Genomic DNA, 22,026 nt, shown 5'->3' on the forward strand with positions numbered 1-22,026 from the left:
AAATTCTTCATCCCATCATTCCCAGAAATTTCCCTTATGCTGAAATAAAACACATAAAAACTTTTAAAGAATAATCCAAATCACAGAGTCTGACTTTTTCTTATTTCTTTAACTATTTCTCTTAATCATTCATAAATTCATATAATTACATTCAAAACCAAATATATTTGAGAGGAAATTTAGGTATGAATACAAATTTATAACATGAGTGAATTCATCTTAATTACATTATGAATGGTATTATTATACTGAGACTAATCTGAAATGCTCAATTTGACATTTAAAGATATAATCAGATATTACATTTTTAATTATATTTTTCAGTGATATATTTTACTGCCAATTCACAGAAATCTAAGTATCAAAGAACGAACATATAATTGAAAATAATTTCAAAGCTCTCTTTCATGTTGAAACATTAGTAAAGCAAAAGTCCTCATAACAAAATATTTCAGAGAAGAATAATGCATGTATATAGATTTTAAAGTCAAGACAAAATAATTACAGGGACTATCAAAGTATAACATGCTTTCCTTTAAGAAATGTGCTGAATAAAATATACTCTCAGGCCAGTTGGACTGGGACTGAACGAGGACGTGATCTAACCAGATTCTCGGAATTTGGCCGGATTCTCTGAATGTGGCTGGCCCGAAGTCTTTCTGAAAAGCCATTGACTATGATACTGGGACTTGTTTCCTCTGCATATACTGGATTTTGGGGATCCAGTCTGTTTGGATACTCACCTGCCTGGACCTGGAGGGAGGGGGGAGGAACTTGAACTTCCCACAGGGCAGGAAACCCTGACTACCCTAAGGGACGAAGAGGGAAGAGGAGAGGGAGTGGGGGGAGTGGGAGGGTGTTGGGAAGAGGGGCGGAAATGGAAACTTTTATAATTTAATAAAATTTACTTTAAAAAAAAGTAAATTTGGATAATTAAACCAAATATCTATTCTCAAAGGAACTGTTTACAGTATTTTGAGTAATGTTTGAATAAAAACAACATAATTTATAAGAACATATGTTTTGGAGGCTCAAAAAATGCTCAGAGGTTAAGAATGCTGGCTGCTCTTGCAGAGGACTCTAGTTTGATTCCCACAATGGGCAGCTCGCAAGCATCTTTGACTCAAGTTTCATGTGACCAAATGCCCTCTTCTAGGTCTCTGAAGGTAGTGTACTCAAATGTATGTACCTACACATGTCATATAAATAAAAACTAAAATAAAATTATTAAATATTATATTTTAATTTTTAATACATTTTATATTGCATATACTATTATCAACAAATTTATGTGTAACATAATATTTCATTTACACAATATTTAATGTATTCATTTGTTCTGAGATGGCTTATAGATTTTCCAGGCTATATTCATCTTCCAATTACTCTTGAACTCCACATTGAACCATAATGACTCAATATATCATAATGACAAATATATTCTTGTTTGAGTCTCTCTTTGATTGTCCTTAATGTGTAACTAATTCTATGATATAATATATTAACATGAATATGTATTGAATATCAAAATAGGCTAACTCAATCATAGTTTTTCTAGAATATAAATAATGAATTATTTTTTTTACATAGATTAAAGATAGAAAGATAGAAGTAAATAATCTGTTTTTCTGAAACAGATTATTTCTTTTTTCTGAAAGAACATTCATTGATTTTCCCAACCAACCACCTAGTCTTGGACAACTGACTTGAACACTCTGATAAGGAGATGTTCTTTATATCACTGAAAGAATTCACCTTCCCTTCAGGACACAATTCAATAATTTCTTTTTACCTCCCATCTAGCTGAACTCAGTCCTTGGATTCTATCTTCCTGTCTTTTGGGAGTTTCTGACTTGTATTTTGCAGTTAATATTTTTTAAACAGTGATCATCTGAAATGAAACAATACCTCTACTTAAGATGTGTTTCATTCCACTTTTTGAATATGTTATTCTTAAAAAAATATTTAATTACTAAAGAAAATTTTCAAACCAGCTATTTGTATGCCTGTTGGTATACTAAGGACTGTTAAATTTCTGATATTTACAAAGTATGAAGAAATAAGATTGATTATGCAATATTTTAAAACAATGAAATGTAAAACTGTCAGTAAATATAGGTACATATGTAGCTGGTGCACTAAAATAAAACTTTTGGGCATTTAAAATTTATTTTAATTTTTTAAAACATTTCTGTGCATATGGAAATGAATGGGGGTAGGCATGTGAAAGCCATGGTTTGTGTGGAGGTCAGAGGACAACTTTGAGTGTTTATCTGCACTTTCCATATTATTTATAACAGTGAGTCTTCTTTGCTGTCTTGTATAGAATTATAATTTATCTCCACACTCTTAGAGTTTCTCCTGTTTCTGTCTTCCATCTTAATAGCAATGCTAAGATTGCAGACAGTGCTATCTACTATATATGGCATTGCATGAGTTCTAGAAGTTGAACTTGGGTCCTCTGTTATATAACAAGCTCTCAACTTTTCAACTATCTCATCATCGGCTTTTTAATTTCTATAGTCAAGAAGTTGTAGTTATAAATGAGAGCCTATAAAGTAGCTATATAATTTCTCTGATTAAATAAATTGCACTGCATACAATCATCTCAGTGTCTCTGTTTCTCTTTCTCAGTTGCATTCTGACTTGGACAAAGGAGAGGGCACTGTTAAATACACGCTCTCTGGAGATGGTGCTGGGACCGTTTTTACAATTGATGAAACTACAGGAGACATCCATGCAATAAGAAGTCTGGACAGAGAAGAAAAACCTTTCTACACACTTCGTGCTCAGGCAGTGGACATAGAAACAAGAAAGCCCTTGGAGCCTGAATCTGAGTTCATCATTAAAGTGCAGGATATTAATGATAATGAGCCAAAGTTTTTGGATGGACCTTATGTTGCTAGTGTTCCAGAAATGTCTCCTGTGGGTGAGTAGACAAATGAAATTTCTATCAGTTGCTCTGAGTCCTATTCAATAATTTTTCTGTATACTGATGAAGACATCCTATTTGCAGGAAGTAATTCTTGTTCACAAGTTAAAATTTATTTTGCTCTAGGAACTTCCATCATTTCCTCAGCACTAAGAATACATTTAAATGAAGTATGCACCATTCTTAACTATTTGTTAGTTTGTTGATTTATTTGGACTCATAATATCTTATATTTAAATGTATAATTCATTCAGACATGAACTTGGTTGTCATTGACACCATTCAGTGATGGAGTTAACTATCTAATACCACTGAAAACCATACAATAATTCTTAACTCACAGTAGAGTGCTAAGGTGTGCATTGCATTGTAACCAGAAATGAACCCAAAAAGAAGATATCTTGTATTATTTGTATAATTCCTAGAATGAAATGGGTAGAATCAATTCTTGTTTAAATATATCTCCTCTGTCTTCAAAACATAAATCTACTAGCATGATGTTATTGTTAGAAAGTAATTAGTGATACTTTATCAATATTATTATTATTAAGAAATTTAATTAAACCTGGGCATGTACAATAAATATCTGTAATTCCAGCACTTGGACATGGAAGTCAGGAGAATCATAAGTTCAAGGCCAGCATTGGATACATTTTGAGTTTGAGTTTATCCAGCTCTAATAGAGACCCTGCCTCAAAATAATTAATGAAAAGCAGAACAGAAATTTGTTGTAACATTTAGCAAATAAATTTGCAAAGTCCTATTTTGCATATAATAAAATTTGATGAATAAAATATTCTAACTTAATGGAAATTTGTGTAGTGTAATTGTTCCTATGTGTACATATATGTGCATACATGTGTAAGCATGCGGAGGACATAGGTAAACATGGAGTATAGTCTTCAGTCACTCTCTCCCACATTTTTGAGACAGATATCTATAGGCAACCTGATTAGCTGGCCTGTTGTCAATCTTCCCACTGTTTCTCCACAGTATCTGGATTATGGGAATGTATTAGCACAATTGTTTTTTTATGTAGGTCTAGGGGATCTGAACTCAGTGCCTCATGCTTGCTTGGCAATAACAAGCATTTTAATGGAGACATCTGATCCTCTTAAAGTAAATTTTAAATTATGTCTTGAATATTGCAACACTATAGCCCAGTCATAGTTATAGTTCAACATAATTTTTAGTCTCTATGATATTTTAAAGGTATAGATATTCTCTAGCAGATTAGAACTTGAACCATAAGTGTGATATTTAGTTGTATTCCTTAAGTCTTATGTGTCTTAGAGGATCTTTGCTTTTTCTACAATGTCCTAACTATATGATGTACATGATGCACACAATCCAAAGGTAGAAGCACTTAATTAGTAATTAAGAAAGTGTCACATGGACTTTGCTATAAAAGTCACTCTGTATGTGACTTATCAAACATTCCGGAATGCATTTTCTCTGTCACTTGAGAAACCAGCTGAAGATAGTTCATGTAAATTTCTAGTTTTACTGTGCACAGTGTGGGCTGCATGTGTTGGGAGTTTTCTGATACAGAGCTGCCTTTATAATGCAGTGTTATGATTGCAAGAGATTTAGAAGAGCAATCAGATGGAAACAAGTCTTATTAGAAAATAATCTCAGAAAAAGTTTTGATATTCTAAATAAAGAAGAAATAACAATACAATGTACTTCAAGAAAAAAGGGATTTGAAGTGGCAATGCTCTTTAGCATACTTTGTGTAACTTGGAAATATTAGCATGAAATTGGAAAAATCATTAACTATATTTTTAAGTCAAAACAATGTCCATACACACACACACACACACACACACCTATACCTTTAGGAGAATTCTGTATCATAAGATTAATAGTTTAGTCTTTCATTACATTAATGGAATAACTAATACTTCCTTCCAAGGAAGCCCTTAAATAAAAATTTTGCAGTTAGCATATAGAAAATAATTAGTCTGAAAAATTTGGAGGAATGTAGGGAATTGAGAACTAAGTGGTCCTGGATTTTGAAATATTTGTATAGCAGGTGATTTATTATATTAAGATATTATAGCAATCTATATGAGAATAAATTCTTCAAAATAGGTCTTTAGGTACCACTACTAACTTTGCTGTGGTTGTACATCTCTATTATTCCTATTTGCTTATCATCTGTCAGGCTATCTATCTATCTATCTATCTATCTATCTATCTATCTATCTATCTATCTATCTATCTATTTATCTGTCATCTATCTATCTATCTATCTTTCTATCTATCAATAATTTATCTTATAAATATAGACGCTTAGAGAACAAAGATAAAGCAGAAGAGTGTTTATCAAATTTCAAAAGCATGTGATATTCTGTGTTGGTATATAATCTTTGAATATATAAGCAAAATTTTCTACATTTAAATTTAAAAAAGAGGTATTAAACACATTATAAATGAAATGTTCAGATAGCTACAATGAATTGTATATGGGCCTCTCACTTCAACATATCAAACTGAGATTTCTGGAGGGTGGTTGGACTTGTGACAGCTCATACTTGTGTTTTCCACAGCAAGCATCAAGTTAACCAACAACTCTAAGGAATCTGAGCATGATACTTCCTTGTTTTCCGGGACTACTTCCACTCAGCACAAGAGCCATATTGCTATTTGGGAAAACTTCAATATTTTAATAATCTAAGAGCAGATGTTTTCTCTAGTTCCTTTTTGCTATGAGTTCCTTTTATTTTATTTTATTTGGAATGCTAAATATTGTTGACCAAGATTCACTGGCATGTTGCATACTCAGTTGACAATATAGCTATTTCTATAACATATTCAATGTATTCATATATTTAGGTACTCTCTATTAATAAACATTTTTTAACCAATGACTGTGAACAGAAAGAAACAAATAACAAGAATAGCCCACTCAAGGCATGTGACATATACATATGTGTGTGGGTGTGTGTTATATGGAAAGCCATTATTTTATATAATGATAACACCAAAAATAAAAAGGTAATTATACAAATCCACAAATATATAAAGAGGTGGTATACTTGTAACATAAACAGATATATAAATAAAATTTATTATGTAAAGGTAAATTTAATCACAGTGTATTATAAAGAGGAAAGATAATAGCAGAACATTGAAAATTATACAAAGTGAATATTACAAAGACTGTAAGTATGGAAGTGAAGAAAATAGTAAGAAAGTGAAGTAGAGATTTCAAGGAAAATTAATATTTTAATGATAATACAATGCACTTAACAATCCCAAATTCAAATTTATCCTAATGACTCTATAAATTGTTTGACAAGAAGTTTGCTCCGATAAAATCTACTGTTATATTCAATCTGCCAGGGATGCATGCTCAAAGACAAAGTGTTTCTACTTTGACCCAAGGAAATTGCCTCTTGATCTAGCTCCTTGGAGACAAATTTGTACTTTATGAATGTGCTCTTAATTCTTTAAGACCATGAACAGCACAGTGAATTACAGTAATGCGCCTTCCTTAATATCTGATGATTATGCATCTGGAGATCAAGTGGTTTCATTTACTTTTTTCTGGACTGCAGAAAGTTTGCACTCTAAATGTGCATCCAAGCCTGTACCCTCTTCTCCCTCACCATAATCATATGAAATAGTCTATTGGAATATCAATGACTGGGTATCTATGACTGATTTTAGGACTTTTTAATTTTGAAACAAGATTTATGGACTGCGTTTTATAATAACTTAAACAATTGTTAGGTACCAGATGATTACACTGGAGATAAGTGTCTCTCTTCATATTTAGCTGTCTTAAAACCCTCCCTGTCATAATTTCTATGCATAAGGAGTCAGGTATGGTTTAGAATGAAGTTAATCCCAGCTGCTCATTCTGCTTTTGCTCTGGTTAGCCACAATTAAATTTCTGCTGAGAAATGTATATTCAGTATACAACATTTCAGGACCTTTCTAAAGGTTTTAAAGCAAATTATGATGTTGTCTTATTTTCATTATACTATATTTAGGTATAATGCATAATTTGATGATGGGGTTTCTTGCTTAAAATTTATCAAAGTAGTAGGTTTTTTCTTTTTGTTCAAGTTAACAAGTAAGACTAACATAAATTTAAAGAAATCAGATAAATAAAATTAAACTACTGCAAATAAATATAAAGAAAAAGTACAGGTCTCTTCCCACCCCTCTTGATCATTATTTGCTTTCACATGATATTTTTTAAGAACCATCAAATGAAATTTTGGCTATGTTTTGATCTTTTGATAACTTACTTATTCATTAAGAATTTCACAAATAAATTTTGTAATATTTTTTCCTATACCTCAACTCCTTCCATATCCTCTCTTCATCCCTACCTATCCCACTTCAAGTTCTGTCACTTAAAAAAGGCTCTACAAGCATAGAGTCCAATGAGTGTTGACCAATTATTCCTGAACAAAAAAAACCTGTGCTTCAGTTTGGTTGATGTAAGCAATGTCACTCAAAGAACACTGATATCACCGACCCCAATTGCAATCTTTAGCAAATTGCTTCTTGAACAGGGTTAGAAAATTGTTCCTACTTATTCTCTAACATCCTCTGACATTTTTTTTTTATTTTTTTGTCTCAAACTTGTGCAGGTCATATGAAAGTTGTCAGTGTCTCTTTAAGTTCATATATGTATCATTCTCATTGTGTCTGGAAATGTTGTTTCCCTAAAATCACCTAAACCTCTAGCTTTTACAGTCCTTACTCTCAATATTCCACAAAGATCCCTAAATCTTGAGAGGAAGGATGTGATAAAGGCATCCAATTTAGGACTGAACACTTCAGGGTAGTTTACTTTAACTTACAGTTCAGTTGAGGGTCTCTGTGATAATTATCCACTGCAAGAAGATGATTGTTGAACAATGTATTCATCTATAAATATATCTTGACTGTTATAAAAGTGCTATAAAAAGAAAGTTTCAGAAACAATAAAATGGATATAGTATAGATAGACTATCATTGAATAATATTAAGAGCAATTATCAAGTAAGAACTACATTTACAATATTCAGCCCATTTGCATTTGAAAAATTCATAGAAAATACTCCATCATCTAACTCATCTTAGTGACTCCAAATTTGTGTTCTTTATTTACTTTCTATTCCAACTACTATTGCCAATCCAAGCTTTGAAAGTTAGCATACTTATCTGCACAAGTAGCAACTGTATGTTGTACATGAGCCAACCAAAGTAGAACTGCATTCAGCTAGTAGCTGCATTTAACTGAGAACTGCTTCAAAGCAACCCAGCAGCAGAACACTTAAGCAGCAGGCAGGCATGCAAAACAGAAACAACAAGCTAAGTAAGCCACCTGCTGCAGTGCAGCCACCAATTTCCTAAAGCTGGGTTTTGTGTGGGGGTGTGTGTTTCTTTTCTTCTTTTTTTCTTTTTTTAGTTTTCATTTTCATTTTCTTTTCTTTTCTCTTCTTTTTTTTCAGTTTTCTTAGTCCATATGTGGAAATTTGAATCTCCCAAAGAAAATCACAGATACTTATTTACTATTCATTTGAATGCTGGGCGTTTGCTTGGGTTTGACCCACTAGGTGTTTTAACTTAATTCAAACTGTTTCTATTTATCTACATTTTGCCTTAGGACTCTTTCTCTTTCCTTTAGTCTGTGTGTCTTACTTTACTATTTCCTCCAAGTCTGTCTGTCTGGCCCCTGGTGTCTCCCTGGCATTTCTCTCTTTTTTTTTTTTCTTGCCCCAAGCCTACATTTCTCCTTCTACTTAGTCTTCCTGCCAGGAAGTCTCACATACATCTCCTTCACTATTAGCTGTTAAGCTTTTAATTAGACCAATCAGCTGCTTTAGGCAAGTAAAGCAGCAAAACATCTTCACACAATTGAGCAAATGCATCAATCTTTACATAGTTAAATGCGGCACATCTTGCATAGTTAAAAAAATATTCCACCATTGAATTTAATTTATTTTATTTTTTAAAACAAACTTCTTTTTTATTTTAGATACCAAATCCCAGTTCCCCTTTCTTTCCTTCTCCTGTTCCCCCTACCTTAGCCCCCTCCCCCAAGGATTCCCAGGGGAAGTCAACAAAATCTAACACATCACTTGAGGCAGGATCAAGGTCCTCCCCCCTGTATCTAGGCTAAACAAGACATTCCTCCATATAAACTGGGCTCCAAAAAGGCAATTTATACACTAGGGATAAATCCTGGCCCTACTGTAAGTAGCCCAACAAACTACCCAAGCCACACAACTGTCAACTATAATCAGAGGGCCTAGTTTGGTAAGATACAGGTTCCCCAGCTGTGTCTGCAGTCACTAGTTCAGGTTGGCAGTTTCTATGGGTTTCCTTGTCATGGTCTTGACTTCTTTGCTCATATGATCACTCCTCCTTCTCAACTGTTTTAAGGGAAGAACTCAGGCCAGTGGTTAGCTGTGGATCTCTGCCTCTGCTTACATCAGTTACTAGATGAGGGTTCTATGAAGACAAATAAGGTGCTCATCGATCTGATTACAGGAAAAGGCCAGTTCAGGCACATTCTCCACTCTCAAGATAGGACAAATTCAAGAGACAATTTACCTTTATCTATGCTGAATTAGCAAACTACTGTCAGAAGCTTAGGGCAACAATACTACTTTTGTTTGTTTTGCTTTTGACTTTTTTTCCCTATTAAGATATTCTTGTGTATTCAAAATATAAGTTTTAAAGTCTGGAGTTTACATTCTAATTTTTAGGCTCCATTTTATGAGAATTTTATCAAGTGTTTCAATAAATTTTACACTATTGTTCCAAATCACAATGCATTTAAAATTTAAACACATATTAACACATATTTCCTGGTCTACTACTTTTGTTTACTTAATAAAGTCTTTTTTGAATCCCATTAACTAAAACTTGTAAACTTTTTCTTAGGTATATTTTAGAATGTTTTGGACTTATGTGGTTTCAACAAGTATGAAATAAGAATGTTTGTGATTATCTGAAATAGATAAGAAACACTTTTTCTTGTTTTTTTCTTCATATTTCTTTCTCTCATGTGTATGTGAATATGTATATGTTTGAGTATTTGTGTGTGTGTGTGTGTGTTTGTGTGTGCGTGCGTGCGTGCGTGTGCCTGTGTATATTCAAGTGCTAGTGATAGTACTACCGCAGGATCCATGTAGAGGTCAGAGGAAATCCTCAGGTGTCAGCCATCGTCCTCTTCCTTGTTTGAGACAGGACCTGTTCTTCTTGTTTTACTACTGTAGAGAGCTGAAAATCTAATCCATGAGCTACCTGTTATTCTGTCTCTGCCTGTCATCTCTTTATAGAATCACTGGGTTTATAGAAGTGCTATAGTGCTTAATTCTTATACAGGTTCTGGAATTTGAAACCTGATCATTGTGTTTGTGTGGCAAGCAGTTCTATGTGATGAGACATTTTTCCTGCCCAAGAGAAACATCTGTTGTCACCTTTATATTGTTATCCTACCAAATGTAATATGGTTGGATCTGTTTCCTTACAGGTAAAGTTGCTTCAGTACTTGCGGAGAGTTGTGCAATAACCACCTGATATTATGTGATAGTTTTCCAAAGGCTATAATAATGTACAACATATACTCATAAATCTACATAAATATAAATATCTGATTACCTAAGCAGAGTATTTCTTACTCATGCCATCTTAGTAAGCTGCCAAGGTCTTGGCTAAAGGTGGGTAAGTCCAAAAGCTCCACTTGGTGAGAGTACTTACGATAACAATAGTCTCCAGTTCCTGCTGCATCAATCTAAGACTTCTCATCATTCATGCACCACTCTAGCTGTTATAATCAGGCCCACCTTCATTCAGGAAATGGGGTATTCCAGATCAGAAACACAATGAACCTGTGCCTAGTGGAGATCTGAGCAGTCAGTCCATGCACTGTGATCTACCCTATGCAGCCATGTATTAAGTCTGTTCTAAGATGCTCAAATCTCCATCCTTGTAAAGCATGAGTCCCACATCAAGAAAGTGAATTTTCTTTGGGGACAGGTACCCAAGATTTAGTTCTGCGGGTATGTGACACTAACAAGTCTACCTTTTTAATCCAGGTATACCCAAGATAAAATGGTGAGAAACATAGGAAATAACGTTCTTGATATATCTGCTGATAAATGGGTTACACCACAACATAGAGGACAAGGCAATCATTCAGGCCAGCTGACTAGACTTGATAGTTGGGGAATAAACATAATTGCACAGTCCCTATTTTAGACTCTTGCTTCCTCTGTCTGCATTCCTCTTCCTTTTACATAGTATAACCTGTTTTAGTGGCATGCTGGTATTTTAATTGTTCATAGTTGGATGTCCTTCCTCCTTTGAAGAGACCCTCTACCATTCTCCAGAGCTGGACATCTATAAAACTTACTCATCTTAGTTGTGCTAAGATGATTTCCTCACTTGAAACTAAGGAATAATAATAACATTTTATTCTTACGGTTATTAAAAATATGCAAAAGAAACATATATAGCACTTAGACTATTTCTGTGTAATGTACTTTAAGTGGAGTAAAATTTTGTTACTCATTCTCTGGAGACTACTGGAGAAGGTGTTAATTACAGAGGTCCTAGCTATTTATCATTTTCCCCTTTCTCAGACAGTCAGTTCTTCCCCCTAACTAAGAAAACTCAGTATTTTCCTTCACCCTTTCTGTAAACTAAACCAAGTTTATTTAAAAACAAAATCGACCTTTTCCTGCATTTTACATTTCCTTTGGTGTAGAGGACTCTGTTACCTTAATGTGTGCAGACAAGCTGTTGATTTGGAAGAAACATCAATTACCAGATTACACTTGCACTTCCCAATCTGTTGAGTGGCCTTAACACATTTGATGAAATTGAGCTGAGCCTGACGGTCCCCCCGTGTCAGCTGTGAAGTGTCCTCAGCAAACTGCCTGGCAGGGCTATTTCCAAGGCCATAGGATGTTATGATTATGTGTGTAAGGAACGTTTTATTTCTGTCTTTGATTTCTGCATTTTTATTAGTGGCACAATTGCAAAGGTAATGCTATTGACAGTCTTTGTGTAGCCCTGAGAGTAATGTACGGATTGTTTTAGGAGCAGCACAGTGTGTCCCTAACCATAAAGCATGTTGCAGCGACGGTCGTACTCACAGTCACTGAGCAACAATAAATGTTAAAAATTAACAAGAAGTTTCTTTTTTCCTAACTGCCAAATGACTCTAAACATTAAATATATTTTAACAGGACTCGCTTCTTAGCCACAGAGTGGTACAAAACATTAAACGTGTTTTCAAAGCATTACTCTTTCCCCAGCCTCCGAGTGGTTGTAAACATTAAATATGTTTTATAAAAAGTGCTTTGCCAGCTACTGGCAGGATAGCTATGAACATCATTTTTCTTTAAAGTTGCCTTCCAGCTGCGGGGCTGTTTTCTCTTATTTGCTATATTCTACTTATATTTTGTACACAAAGGCAGACAGGAGGCTACCTAGGCCCAATTGTCTGTTGCTTTATAGTAAGCGATCATGAGAGAGCAGTTGCACCTACATAAAGCAGTGATGGCCGCAGGAGATGTCTGAGGTTCAATGTCTTTGACGAGATAATCCAAAGAGAAGCCAGGGCTAGTTTCTAAATTCATTTATGTTTGCTTCTCATTGTACAGTGTGTCCAAGTATAATAATAGGCATGCACTAATATTAATATTAATAACAGTACTGTCAACAAACAGAAACTGATGGATTGCTCTAATCAATCAAGGTGAAAATACCCCAGAGAGCAAACAGCAAAATATTCAGCTATTAACTGGATAAGATCATTAACACTAAGCACTTGAAATCCTTTGCTGGAAATTATTTGGGATAAAGTTATAGAAAAGATAATAAAGACCATATAAAGACTTGTCCTTATTAATCCTGAGAATCTCTTCATTTCCACTAAATTCTCACTAAACAGCATGTGATATAAGATCATTCAGAAACAATCAGCACTTCACAAAAATCATAGAAACTTATAATTAAGCCAAATAAGTAGCCGCTTAGCCATTGAATTTTTTGTAAGAGCTTTTTATTTTCCTACCAATATGTTCACCCCACAGATTCAATTCAAAACTCTAATAGACGTAGTATCAGTGCTTGAATACCAAGGCAGAAAAAAATATTATAAAATAAAGTACTCCAAAGAGTCAGTCTGATCATCAAACCCAGTGAGTAACATATAACTTTACACCATATTTCACTGAAACAAGATGCAGGCATTTATTCTGTATTGATGACTGTTTTCCTTCTATGCTTGCAAAGTCAACAACAGAGACAATCTGACACAGAAAAGCTGAAATACTTATTATCTAGGTCTATATAGAAACAAGTCACCAAGTACTTAATTATGTGACTAACTGAGCATCAGAGTACTTAAGATATAACCCTACCATACTGTAAAATAATATTTCTGATGAAAAACAAAGATGAATAAAGAAAAGAGAGAAAGAGAGAGGAGGAAGAGAAAAGGGAGTAGGAAAGATAGAAAGTAAAATAAAAAATAAAGCAGATTTTATATTAATTTCAAATAGGAAAGTAAACTTAACCCTTTACTCCTTGCTGGAAATGTTGACTGAGCTTTTCTTATAACAACTCAGCCATTACTTGTAAGAATCACGTCTTTTAATTTTTATTTTGTTTCCTACTATCCGGCAATAGTGATTCTTTAAACTTGTATAAATTTGTGTGTGTGTGTGTGTTTGTGTGTGTGTGTGTGTGTGTGTGTGTACACATAATTTTTGTGTACAGTTACACACGTTTTTGAGTGTGGGCACTGTGGTGCATGCATTATACTTGTGGAGGCCAGTTGATGGCCATAGTGTAGTTTCTTAGGTACCATTCAAATTTTGGTTTGTTATGCTTTAAGTCAGTGTCTGCCTTGAATCTGTTGCACACCATGTAGGCTAAACTGTGTATCTACTGAGTCCTAACAATCTGCCTGCTACACTTGGTCCCCTAACCACTGGGATGTCCATGCTGTACTCTCTGACAAGGCATTTTTCCATTTTCTAGGTGTGAAACTTTGGTAGTTATGCTGTAAAGACACGCACTTTCCCGATTCAGCTATCTTTCCAGCCACTTTAATTATTAGATCCAAACCAAATGGCTAGTATTATTAAGGTAAAAATGCAAAATTTTAAGATTGTGTTGCATTTTTCCTCCCAATATCTTTTATTGAATTCTCAAGTTATGTTCCTAATTGATATGTAAATAAGGTAAAGAATAATGGAAATATTAAGATAAAAATCTCACAAGTGAATATTTCCAACCTAGTGTCGTAGAAAATATCTTCAAAATATAAGATTGTGCTGTAGTAATAAAAAGAATCACTTTGTGCATTTCTAAGAAGAAGAAATTTGAAAAGCAATCACAGGCTACAATTTTATAAATAATTAAGAAATCCATAACACTGTTGATATATTTGAAAAATGATATATTTTCAAAGGAAAAGAAGCATGTCAACTCAACTGTCAGCTATGTTACTATTGCATCTAGGAAAAAACAGTGTAATAGGATACTTTCAAATAATGTTTTAATAGTTTAAGGACACAAAATATGATTAATACTTACAGAATTTAAGTAAAAAGAAAGAAGACAATTGGTGAGAGGCTGAATGTTCAAAACGTTTTATTCTCCTCTCCCTGTCTATCTCCATTCCCACCTCTCCCAACCCCCCTCCCATGCATCCTATCAGATTCATGTACTGTTATAGTCCACTAGGTCAGCAGTGCTACAGAATGCACACAGGTGTGGGGCATTCTTCCGGAGAAAGGGCAATCTGCCATCAGAGCATCCCCCCAAAAAACTTTGACTCCTCCTTCCCCAACAAACATCAACTGACAAAGGCTTCTCATCTAGTTACAGAATTTGGTGAACTATTCCCCATTTCCTGATGAAAGTGTTGCTGTTGCAAAGGCATATAGTTGAAAGCAACACAAAATAAACTCTGGGTATAATATCTCTGTTTAAAGTTGATGAAGGATGGAGGGTCTGTGACAATTAATTACTCAAGCCAGTGGCCACTAAAATATCATATGAACTGCAAAATTACCATTCTAAAATCCTCTAAAAGTGATTGAATGAATGATTGTCATTTCTTTGTTCCTTCAGTAGCCTTTACCTTCCTGAGGTTTTACATTTGTAATGATATCTTTTTCTTTTTTTTCTGGTGAGTTTATTTAGTATATGTTTATTTATATACTCGGAGACAACAACTTACTATATAATCCTGCCTTGCCTTGAACTTCTCATCATGATGCCTCTGCTACACAAGTACTAGGCAAATTGGTGTGTGCCACCATGCTTGGACTGTTAGGATAGTATTTCTTTTCTTCTTTCTTTCTTTCCTTTTTGGGGGGTTGGCTTATTTTATTTTATTTTATTTATTAGATTTTTTAAAAAAAGAACAATCCAAGTTTCCACTTCCTTCCCTCTTCCCTTTCCCCCCACACACCCTTCTACCCCACCCCCTTCCAATTCTCAGAAAGGATAAAGCATATTAATTTGTGGAAGTTCAAGGCCATCTCTACTATATCCAACTTGAGCAAGGTATACATCCAAAGAGAACAGGATCCCCAAAAACCAGTACATGCAGTAAGGGTAAATCCTGGTGCTGCCGCCAGTGGTCCCTCAGTCTGCCCCAGCAATTCAACTGTCAACCACCTTCAGAGGGACTAGTTTGATCCTATACTTGTTCCTTCCCAGTCCAGCTGAAGTTAGTGAGCTCCTATTAACTCAGATAAACTGCTTCAATGGGTATACCCACTATTGTCTTGACCTCTTTGCTCATATTCTCATTCCAGTCCTCAGTCTTCAACTTGACTTTGGGATCTCAGTCCAGTGTTCCAATGTGGGTCTATGCCTCTGTTTCCATCTGTCACTGGATAAAGGTTCTATGGTGATATTTAAGATATTCGTGAGTCTGACTACAGGGCAAGTCAAGATCTGGACCCCTCTCCTTTATTGCTTTAGGGTCTTAGCTGTGGTTATCCTTGTGGTTTCCTGGGAATTTTTCTAGAGCCAGGATTCTACTAAGCCTATGATGACTTCCTCAATCACGATATCTCTTTCTTTGCTTTGCTCTCTGTCCTTCCTCCATCTTGAGTGTCCAATTTTAAATTTGTATTCCTAGCCTTACAATTTCCTCTAATAAATCACAAATAAAACCATTATAGAAACCTTTCTCTAAGAATGTATTTCTAATTATGGATGATCACTTAATTAAATTATCAAAGTAACAAATCCTGGAACAGAAATGACATCAATAACCACAAACTCTAGAGAATTAGTGTGCAAAAACTTGCATTTGCTGCACGGGAAAGGAAATTCTTTAGATTTTGAAACTGAAAAACAATCTCAATGGATGTTTGCTTAGTCTTTCTTTGCAATTTGCCAGAAGCAATAGAATAAAGAAAGTATGCAATAACTTTGGAAAAAGAAGAAAGTTATTTGGAAATTTTTATATGTGAGTATTATATTTGCATCATTTCACTTCTTTTTTCACTTCTTTTTAAGCCCCACAAAGTCTTCTGCTTAATAAAGAACACAAGACATTCATCCCTGAGTAAGAAACTCAATGAGATAAGCCCTGTGATCCAGAATACCTCATTTAGATCACTTCACCATAAAGACACTTAGCACAAGAGGTAGCATTTACAAATGAAATATTGAGAGGTAGAGATAAAAATAATATAGCTACTAATAAGATTTGAGTTTGTATAGGAAATGAGAAGCCTGTTAACACCTCTAAACGTCTAAATGAGGGTATATCACGGCTTTTCAATAAGAACTACCTGCTGTCTGACCCAGGTGAACTCATGTAAGCACAGATAAAAGTAGACTTGCCAATGGCCCCTCAGTCTGCCCCAACTATCAACCACATTCAGAGGGACCAGTTTTATCCCATGCTCGTTTATTCCCAGTCCACTTAGAGATGGTTAGCTCCCATTAGCTCAGTCATTTGTCTCTATGGCCTTTTGAGATTCTACTCTCTTTGTATGTATACCTTGCTCCACCTGAATGTAGTGGGGAGCGTCTTGAACTTTCCACAGGGCAGGATGCTCTGCTCTCTCTTAAGATTGGAGGGGGGTTGGGGGGAGGGTACATGGAGGGAGTGGGAGGGAAGTGGAAGGAGGGGAGGAAGAGAAAATTTGGATTGGTATTTTTTTAAAGTAATAAAACAAAATAATAATAAAAAGAAAGGAGATTTGAAGAATATGAGTTCAGCACTAAAGCATGTATTTGGAGGGACACCTTGCTCAGCCTAGATATAGGGAAGGGAGGGCCTTGGTTCTGCCTCCAAATGATTGCTGACTCCTCATAGGAAGTCTTACCCTCTCTAAGGAATGGATGAGGGTGGGATGGGTGGAAAGTGGGTAGGAGGGGAGGAAGAGGGAACTGGTATTGGTATGTAAAATGAGAAAAGATTGTTCTAAAATAAATAAATAAATATACAAAAGATGAATGAATAAATAGAAGATTCTTTTTGAAAAGTGTGAAACAAGTAATTGAGATGTCCTATCATGTGTTGCTTTTTCTTTTCCCATGGTGTGCACGTCCCTGCCTGAATTTATTCTCCTTACCAGAAAGCAGATCATGTTACAAGAAGTGGAGCCTAATAACTTCAACTCAACTTGAAGAACTCTATAAATATTATATGAAATAAATTTCTAACAAATAAGACTTCACCGTTAAATGTGGGAGCAAAATGATGACTTGTTTTTTTCAAAAAATGTTCTTTAATGTGTAACATGTGCTCAAATTTAACAAGTAGTGATATCTAGATTTGATAAAACCTTCCTAGTTATCTGCTATGAACACCTTTATGTAATTTGAAAAACAGTAGATTAGCAATTAAAAGATAGAAAGAAAATAGATACGGGGCACAAGAAAAATAAGATAATGCAATATTATAAAAATCCCATTTAAAATATGGTGAATTGCCTGTGGTAAAACATATTTCACTATTTAAAAAATCTATTTTACATTGATAATTAATTATAATATTCAAATTCAGAGGACTTAGAATGTTGAAATGGAAAAGAATTTCAAAATTGCAATAGTAAAATTGTGACAGAAAATCTAAATTCTAAGGTAACTGAAAGTAATACATTTAATAAACTTTTTGAGTAATTTTTTACCATGAAACATTTTTATGCAGTTTTAATTATTGAATATTACACATAACCATAGCATCCTTTAATATTATTTACATGGGATGTGTAAAGGATTACATATTCCAGAACATGAAATCATTCTTAAATTTTTAAAGGTCAATTTTTTTCCCAGGAAATAGCTATAAATTTACTGTAAATGTGTTTAAATAATTCCTTATATGTGGAAAAACTCATTAAGAAGAATAAATTTGGAGAAAGTATTCTACTGAGTTTGGAGTCTTTACAAAGTGAGTAGTGTTTGATCAAGATAATGTTCATTTCATAATCTTAGCACCTAAATTATGTAGCCATGTGGCATATCATTTGGAATTACCTATTTTTCCCACTTTAAAAAATGGGATACATAGATACCATATAGATTAAAGGAAATTGTGCGGGAAAATTCGACAGGACTGAAGATTTGATCACAAACTGTTTCTTTGCTAAGTACATGGGAAGGTCTGGTTTAGTTTCACACAATTCGCTCATTGCATATACAAACAACATGCATACAAATATTACACTGCTGAAGATAATATAATGCCTATTATTAGTTTGCTGTCTTATTATCCTCCAGCAAATTTTTCTACATGAGCTTCACAAGGAAACTAATATAAAAACATTACTCAACATCATGAATTGCGTTCTGCATCTTCTGGGACCAGTTCTTTTCCCATACAAATCAAAACATGTCACTCATACAATTTTCCTGTCTTTCTTAAAATCCCGCTATTCTCTTGTTGATTTTACACTTTATGGTGGATAATCTCTTTGCTAAAAATATCATCAAATAGTACCCAGAGAAGGAAAGCTACTGAGACAAACCAACCCTCAATTCAATTAACTAATCTCTCCCTCTTCCTGACACACATCAGTTGTTCCTCTACTTATAAAATCCCTCTTGTTTTATAAAATAAAAGAGCAGACAGATGCTCTGGTAGCTAAAAGTCACCTGACAAGTTTAAAAAATGAAATTTCACTTCTGAATATTACCTTGACAATCTTAAAAGCAGTATTTTAGTTTACATAAAAAGTTATACTGTCTTGGTACCTCAGAAATTAAGTAACTTTCTTTCCAACGTGGGATGCAAGATTGGTTAGGGATTTGTGCTTTTGGCTTTCCTGCTTACAGGTTATATTTAGAATATCATACAATTGCATAATTTCTCAGTGACCTTTCCTCCCCGTGAACCATCCTATGTACTTGTTTTTAGGGTTTCATAAAAACCCTAAACTAGAAGTCATAATATACTGCAAAGGATTGCCATGGTAAAATGAGACTATATATGTGTGCGTTTGTACACATATGTATAATATTTATATGTATATAAGTTATATATATATAACTTCCAATGATGCCATTGAGTTTGTTTTTCTTGGCCTTTTGATAAATGCTTTTATATTTTAATAAGAGCTCAACAGTAATTCAGATATATAAGGATCTCATATACTCAAACAAGTAGCAAAACAAGGCAATATAATGAGTAACAACTGTTTCCACATAAAGGAAGCAAATGCTATTTATGAATATCTGAAAGAAAACAAGATTTTTTATTAAGTGGTATATGTAGCTAAGAAATATTCTTGATGCTAATCAGTGGACAAGAGGAAAATGCCATAAGGAAAGTAGTTGTCAATTTTATAGGAAAGAACGATTTGTATACTTGACAATATTACTAAGACTGCATGATGAAATGATCTTGTACTGAACTAGTACAGTGATAAAATTCAGTTTATATCTTATAATATTTTCTGCTATTTATGACTTCAAAAATTTGCATAATTAAAATATCCGTGTTATTGATTCATAAGCCATTCTGGTCATTTGCTTATATTTTTCATAAAATCTGGACAATATACTATTGCATTCAAGTTTCTGTAATGTGTTTAGTGACTAGGTTTATTCATAATCTTAGCATATATATAATGACTAATATATACCCTGTGTATATATATATATATATTAATATGACAATGTACTTGACTAAAGAGTTGAAGACAAATGCTTTGACTCAGTTACAAAGTATGTTGTATCACAGCAGAGACTGCATGCCAGCAGGAGTGCACAGCCTTGTGGCTGCAGTCAGGAGATAATTGTTGGTGCTTAGCTTTTTCCTTTCTGTTCAGTCCTGGATCTCACTCCCAGGGATGGTGCTTCCCACTTGACAGTTCTTTCTTCCTCAGTCTCTAGAAACATCCTCCAAAATATACCCAGATTTGTACATCTTCCTTGAAACTAAATCCAGTCAAACTGAAAATTAAAACAAAGCACCACAATATGTATGTATGCATGCATATATGTATGTATGTGTACACATCTGTCTATATGCACAAATCTGTCTGTCTGTCTACAAGTATTTCTCTTCTTATCTACTAGATACTTTATCTATAGACTACAAACTCTTAAAGAGTTAATAGAAAAGTCTGAGCCGTCTGAATTGTAAATGCCTTTTTACCATGTTATTTGGGTAGTAATGTACTTTAATAGCAGAACATTTGTCCTACTTAGCAGATGTGATGTTGCAAATTCAATGCAAAGCATTCTAAATTTTCAAAGACCTATTATACTATAGAATAATAGCAATGAACTAAAGCAATTTTTCTTCTAATCAACTATTAGCTATATATTAATAAAAGCTTTTCAGCAGAACCTTTGTATTCGGTACTTTATTCTTCATGGTGACAAAATATTAGACAAGAAGTAATGTAAGGAAGTGAGTGTTTGCTTTTCTCGTGTCTCAAGTGTAATGCCGTCTATCATAGTGGAGCTCGCATTGTGGCCAGAGCAGGTACTAGAGTTACTATTATTCAGGTGGTCAGGAAGTAGAGACGATACAGAAAATATGACTGAATTATAATAACTTACTTCACGCTTTCAATGATCTGCTTCTTCCTAGAAGCGTTCACCTCCTAAAGGTTCCGCAACTTTCCCAAACAGTACCACCAACTTAATTATCAAATATTTCAACACATGGGCCTAAATGAGGTACGTCACATATAAATCATAGTGTTCCTCCATTAACTTCTGGCTATCCCATGATGTAAAATATAATAATCGTGTCTGCAAAACTCTTTTTCATGTCTAGTATCAGCACTAATTAGAAATCCAGTATATCTTCTTAAATTTAAGGCAATCTCTTATTGGGATGACTGTAAATCAAAAACAAACAAAAAATCAACAACAACAAACAGACAAAAACGATAGAACATGTATTGATACAAAAATAACATTCCTATTTCAAAACAGAAAGTTGGGGAGCATAGGAAGTCAATAGCACTCTGAAACAGAGACAAATTCATTAGGGCATATACCAAAATCTAAACTCCATGTCTGTTATCTGGGGGCTCTTGATAGACTCACCGTGGAGCTAAATGCCTTAGGTAGCCATACCTATCAACATAGATTTCCATGCATCTGACCCTTCTTTATTTTTGCAACTGGCCTTCAGGGAAGGTTATGGCATCTCCAACATTCTGAGGTCTCTATTTGCTCAGGTTTGCTGCCACAGTGATATCATTTACAAAACCACACTTTTTTGTTAGCTGTATTAGTTATTGTTCTACTTGGTGGAGCCTACTACATAGCAAAGAAATTGGAAAAGCAAAGACTTATTTGAGCTTACAGTATAAGGAGGGTACTCTCCATCATGGTGGAGATTTGGTAGCTGGGGCAATAGGATGGCTAGTTATAAAGCCTCAGTAGAAAGGAGTAGAGAATGAATTAAAAGAAGGCCTGGGTCTCTGTTTCTATATCCATCCATCGCCAGATGAAAGTTCTATGGTGATATGCAAGATATTCATCAGTGTGGCTTTGGGACAAGGCAAGTTCAGGTACCCTCTCCTCTGCTGCCCAAGGAACAAGGTGGCTGATCTAATGGGAGCTCAACAAGGCCAGCTGTACTGGGACTGATGGAGCATGTGATCAAAGTGGACTCTGAATGTGGC

The 22,026-nt window shown here is 34.4% G+C and overlaps 1 protein-coding gene across 1 annotated transcript in view; it reads left to right on the forward strand.

The window, feature by feature from the left end:
* Cdh12 (cadherin 12) overlaps nt 1-22,026 on the forward strand; it is a 911,264-nt gene that overhangs the window by 733,717 nt on the left and 155,521 nt on the right. Inside the window, exon 5 of the mRNA XM_085676604.2 lies at nt 2,635-2,929. Within this exon, the coding sequence (XP_085532730.2) occupies nt 2,635-2,929 (295 nt within the window). The remainder of the gene's footprint in view (nt 1-2,634; nt 2,930-22,026) is intronic.

The sequence above is a fragment of the Myodes glareolus genome, chromosome 15 (genome assembly GCF_982192425.1).
Source record: "Myodes glareolus chromosome 15, mMyoGla1.1, whole genome shotgun sequence".
In the NCBI taxonomy this organism is placed as follows: domain Eukaryota; kingdom Metazoa; phylum Chordata; class Mammalia; order Rodentia; family Cricetidae; genus Myodes; species Myodes glareolus.